The sequence below is a fragment of the Ipomoea triloba genome, chromosome 10, assembly GCF_003576645.1.
Source record: "Ipomoea triloba cultivar NCNSP0323 chromosome 10, ASM357664v1".
In the NCBI taxonomy this organism is placed as follows: domain Eukaryota; kingdom Viridiplantae; phylum Streptophyta; class Magnoliopsida; order Solanales; family Convolvulaceae; genus Ipomoea; species Ipomoea triloba.
The window spans coordinates 25,515,314-25,520,500 of record NC_044925.1 but is presented as its reverse complement, the minus strand read 5'-3'; the positions used below and the strand labels follow the sequence as shown (position 1 = coordinate 25,520,500).

The 5,187-nt window shown below is 31.7% G+C and overlaps 1 protein-coding gene across 1 annotated transcript; it reads right to left on the bottom strand.

The window, feature by feature from the left end:
- Nucleotides 1-1,992: 1,992 nt before the first annotated feature.
- On the bottom strand, nucleotides 1,993-3,379 carry LOC116032809 (trans-resveratrol di-O-methyltransferase-like). The gene is made up of 2 exons (XM_031275528.1): nucleotides 2,582-3,379; nucleotides 1,993-2,490 (listed from the first exon to the last, which is right to left on the bottom strand). The coding sequence occupies exons 1-2, from the start codon at nucleotides 3,347-3,349 to the stop codon at nucleotides 2,173-2,175; spliced, it is 1,086 nt and encodes a 361-aa protein (XP_031131388.1). The 5' UTR covers nucleotides 3,350-3,379; the 3' UTR covers nucleotides 1,993-2,172.
- Between the last annotated feature and the right edge of the window lie 1,808 nt (nucleotides 3,380-5,187).

The following is a 5,187-nucleotide window of genomic DNA, read 5'->3' as shown; positions in this document are numbered from 1 at the left end:
CAGCTGGTCAAACCAGTTAACGCAATCAGTCATCAACTCTTAGCTAAACCAACCAGCTATGAACTATAAGCTATCAACCGTTTGCCAAACACCCCCATTATCTATCATTCACCTCAGGCGTGTTATACACTTAAACCTTTTTTCTTTTTGGCGTCAGATGCACATGTTTTTGTTTTTTTACCCTCTCTTTTTTCATCTTCTCTTCCTTTCATCTCTCTCATACTTGGATGATAAAAAAAAAAAAAAAACTTGAAGAAACTAAGGTTATTCTTATATCTGCAATACTTTCTCACTTTTAAAAGTGTGTCCTACTTCCACATTTTATCTATTTTATCTAAATCTCTTCAACTTTAAAACACTTTTAATAGTGGGACCACATTTCACATCACATTTAATAATCAATACTATCTTTCATTAATATTATTTAATGCATTATACTTTTTAAAAATGATAAAAGTAAAAAAGTAGCAAAAATGACTCTCTCTCATATTTAATGCATTATACTTTGATTACAATTTCCAAGACTTGCAATCCTTGCTAAGAGCATATTTATCAATGGAGTTTTTTCGCGATTTTTGAGGAGTTTTTGTAAGTGTGAGTAGGAAACAGAAATGAGAGAGGAGGAAAAAAAGAAATCTGATTTAAAAATAAATAAATAAATAAAACCTTGTCACTCTGTCAAGAGCGTCTGCAGTGCACAAAACGCATACAACAGTGTTTATTTCTTTGTTGTATTTTTTTTGAAAAAAAAAATTCTGACATTATCTTAACATTTGCAGGAGTTTATTTTTTCAAATAACCAACCGCCACATCAATTTAAAATCATCCTTTTGTTTTTACACTGTTCCAATAACTCCCAATTATCTTCTAGTGTAGATGCTCTATTCTAGCTATGATTGCAAGCCACATCCTACTTAAAATAAAATTTTAATTAATAAATAGTGACATGCCATATTGCCATGTTACTTTGAAAGAAGTAAAATTTTAGGGATGGGGATAGCCTGAAGAGCATCCTTATTAGTGGAATTATTTCGCGATTTTTGTAAGTATGATTAGAAAAGAAAATATGGGAGTAAAGAAAGAAATAAGGAAAAAGAAAATAAAAGCAAAATCTGACAATTAAAAAAAAAAAGGGGAAAAGTGAAAGTGAAGGTTGTTTCACTGTTCATGAGAATTGTTGGGGCCGGGGTTAAGCATGGGCTTATCTAAAAACATACTAAGTCTCAATCAAGGTTATATCCTTGATTTATGTCCCTTTTTTTGTATGCTAATAAATGTGTACATTTTACTTTAAATGTTGTACACTTCAATGTTATTAGACAAAATTGTTCCTACTACATTCTTGTTATATAAAACTACCCTTACACCGTTAGTTTTAACTCCATCATTATTACCCTACACCTATATCTATCATATCTTTTTCCTATTATTTAATTGTCATTTTATTTAAATTATTAATTTCTATTTAATGGTTGATTATATTTTAATTAAATTTCTATGAATGGTAAATCATATATGTGTGTATAAAATACATATATTATTTGTGTATATATAATTTGAATTATACATTTTAATTATTTTTATTTATTAATATTTTAATATTGGGCATAAGTTTTCGCGCATCGTACAATATACTAGTATATGAAATACGAACCAACATGCAATCTGGACTTTCTCTAAAGCTCCTATATATAATCTGGGCTGGACCAAGAACTACTTTTGAAGAAATTTGCTTTAATCTTGGGATCGAAAATCTGTTGCTGTTACCCTCCAACTGTCAAAACCAAACACTCTTTAGTCTTTTGCCCAAGCCCAATACCTTACTTAAAAGAGGTTCGAGCTCGTTTCATTTGAATCACAAACTGTTTCTATATTTTTTGGTTGTATCGTAAATATTGGTCCCCATCGAACCAACCCAATAGGCACAGTTTTGTTACTGTGGTGCTTCTGATGGAAGAGCTCAGATCATGTTAGCTTGAGTAAACAGACACCTTAAACTGGAAATGGTTTGTTGCTTAATGTAAAAACTTGAACAAGAAGAAGTTACAGTACCTAGTTATACACGCTTGGTAGTTATAACAGAGTCAAGAGAAGGGAAAAAAAAAAATACAAGGATGCCTCTTTTGCTGATTGGTGCTCACTTCATCAGCTTCATCAAAAGTGGGTACTAATTTAAGGAAACACCTCAATGAGAGACGTGAGGCCAAATATTGGGGTTATCTTGTGGTGAGTGAAGCCAGATTGAGTGAACAGGTTTTCATATTCCTTCTCTGTTCGTTCCTTCCCAGTAACAAGAACCATCATCAGAACATCAAAAATCAGCTTCATTTCAGTTACGTCTCTTTCATTGTCTTCTTCTGCGCCCAAAACCATGTCAATGATGATGACCTTCCCCTTCTTCACTCCATCATTCTTGTTTGCCATGATAGCTTCTCTGCCTTTCTTTAGTATTTTCACGCACTCCTCATCACTCCAGTCATGCATAATATGCTTTCAATCAAATTTCCATATTTTAATTTAGCACACATACAAATTAAATAAAAGGGAATTGAATGTATTATGAAATTAGGAAATTTGGTACCCGGAACATGATGGCATCAGCAGAAGGAATTGAATGGAACATGTCCCCTCCCAGGAATCCAAGGTTTTCGCACTCAGTTTGTTTTGCAACAACGTGAGGGAGATCAAGCACTGTGCATTTCAACCTAGGAAATGCCTCCAAGATTAGCTTAGCAATCATTCCAGTGCCGCCACCCACATCTACCAGCGTCCTCACTCCTTCAAACGCTTGCTCACAATCTTTCACAATTAATCTCATCATTTGGGAATCGCTAGCCATGCCCTCATTGAAAACGTTGTTGAACCGTGAATTCGTGTCACAAAACTCCCACATAGGAGCCCCGTGCGCGGTCTCAAACGCACTGGACTCCTCATTTCTTGAAAACCAGTCCCCCAAAACCATCCATGGCGCTAACATCACCGGATCCACCGCGAATAGGGCGAAAGGGGACAGATTTGGAATCTGACTTTTGAGGAGTAGCCTTGAAGAAGCTGTGAGAACATACCCATCTTCTTCTTCATTGAGTTTTGTTGAATCAAAGAAGCCATTGTGAGTTAACAAGCGCATGATGCGAAAAATGGCGTTGGATTTGTGAGGAGGGAGTTTGAGTGCAGAAACAAGGTTGGGAATGGTGATTGGTTTTCCATGGGTGTGGATTATGTCTGGAATATTTAGCTGAATTGCAGTGGCAAGAACCATGGAGTTTACGTAGTTGCATGCGTGCTTATAGATATGAGCCTGAGCTTCAAACATTTCAATGGCGCCTTCTGCTTTGCCATTGCCTTCCATCAAATAATTCACAAATATTATTTCTGTGGTTCAAATTTTACTCACACTTCTAAACTTTACACTTTCTCCCTAAGTATCTAAACAAAGCAAACTTTTCATTATTTGTCACCATCGTATACTATATGTTTCATAATATTCTTATAAAAATTTGTATATTTTGATTTTTATTCTTTGTATGAATGAATTTTTTATTCCTAACTTATTATTTCTTTACGAAATTTTAATTCCCAAATACTTGAACAAAGCAAAATTTTCAACAATCACCTCCAAATTTTACTATATGTTTCATAATATTTGAATAAATACTTGTATATTTTGATTTTTATTCTTATTTTATATTTTTAATATATTTTTTTTCCTTTTTTATAAAACAGTGGACATTTAAGCAGCAGCCATTTAGGGTTGCGAACAACAATAAGGTGTTGATGTGCTGCGAACAACAATAAGATGTTCACAACAACAAAACCTTGTTGTTTTTCGATGTTTGTGATTGTTTATGTAGAGAAAGATCTAGAAGAAAAAAATTATGATATATTATAATATATTTTTTATAAAAAATTATGAATAATAAGAATGAAAGCCATTAAAAGTTTATAAGGGTGTATTCAATTTATAATTGTAATGGATTTCGTAGACCTTTTAAAATAAAAAAGTTAATAAAAGTTTATGAATGTTTTTTGATATAGACTTTTATAGGCTTTTACAAAGTTTACAAAAGTTTATAACAACTTTATGAAAGTTATTAAAAGTTTATTAAAATCTACAATTTTAAATGTATGTAAAAGTTATGATTAAATACATCATGTAAAGATAAACAAAATGAGACATAGATGATACTTCTTTAAAAATTAATTATGATCATAAAATTTTAATTTTATTACTTTTTTTTTAAAAAAACTACTAACTCTATAACAATGCAGTATCTGTTTATACTGACTTCACTGAGGCCCGAACCCACCACCTCCCGTATAAAGGGAAGGGTGTAAATACAAGTTCTCTCACACTTTGCGGGAAGGTAATACAAGCGCTGACATGTTAGCAAACTTAGGGCAAACGGCAAATTGGGGCACGTCTGTTCTTGATCATCTTCCTGAAGCTTTATAGAACGTAACTTGCTATTTGTTGATACACATGGTGCCTTAATTCGGAGAGTCTGGTAGTTATAACTTTTCTCCTTTTTTCACGGGTCTTCCTTTAAAAAAAAAAAAAGAAGAAGAAATGTAAATAAATTGGGAGAAGATGAAGAAATGTAAATAAATTTTTAAACTACAACTCCTACCAGCTTTTTTAAAAAATCTAAATTTGAAGCAATCTTATCTGGCCATATTACATGAAAAGTCAACCGTCACGACAATTTGTACAAGATGAAGGATGTGATGTGTCAACCATATTACGGACTACTATATAGGGAAACAAATTTTAATTGTGTTTTTAATTTCTCAGTTGCTAGAAGGAGAAAAGTATGTGGTCATTAATTAAAGGCAAAAAAATTTGGGTCTGTTTACTAATAGAAAACTGTTTTCTGTTTTCTATTTTTCAATTTTTTAGTTTTTATTCTCTGTTTTCCATTCTCTGTTTTTTGTTTAGAAAATTTGTTTACTAACACTTATTTTTTCAAATTAACGTTATAAAATTAACAATAAGTTTAATTTCGTGTTATTTTTAGACCTTATATTTAAAATATATTTGATTTAAATAGAATAAATATATATTTTACTTTGAAGTCCAATATATGTAAAAAAAAAAAAAAAAAGTTTACATTTGATATCCTGACCAAATTTATATATGTATATAACATAAATAAAAATATATTTGAACCAATAACCTATTAAGTTCAC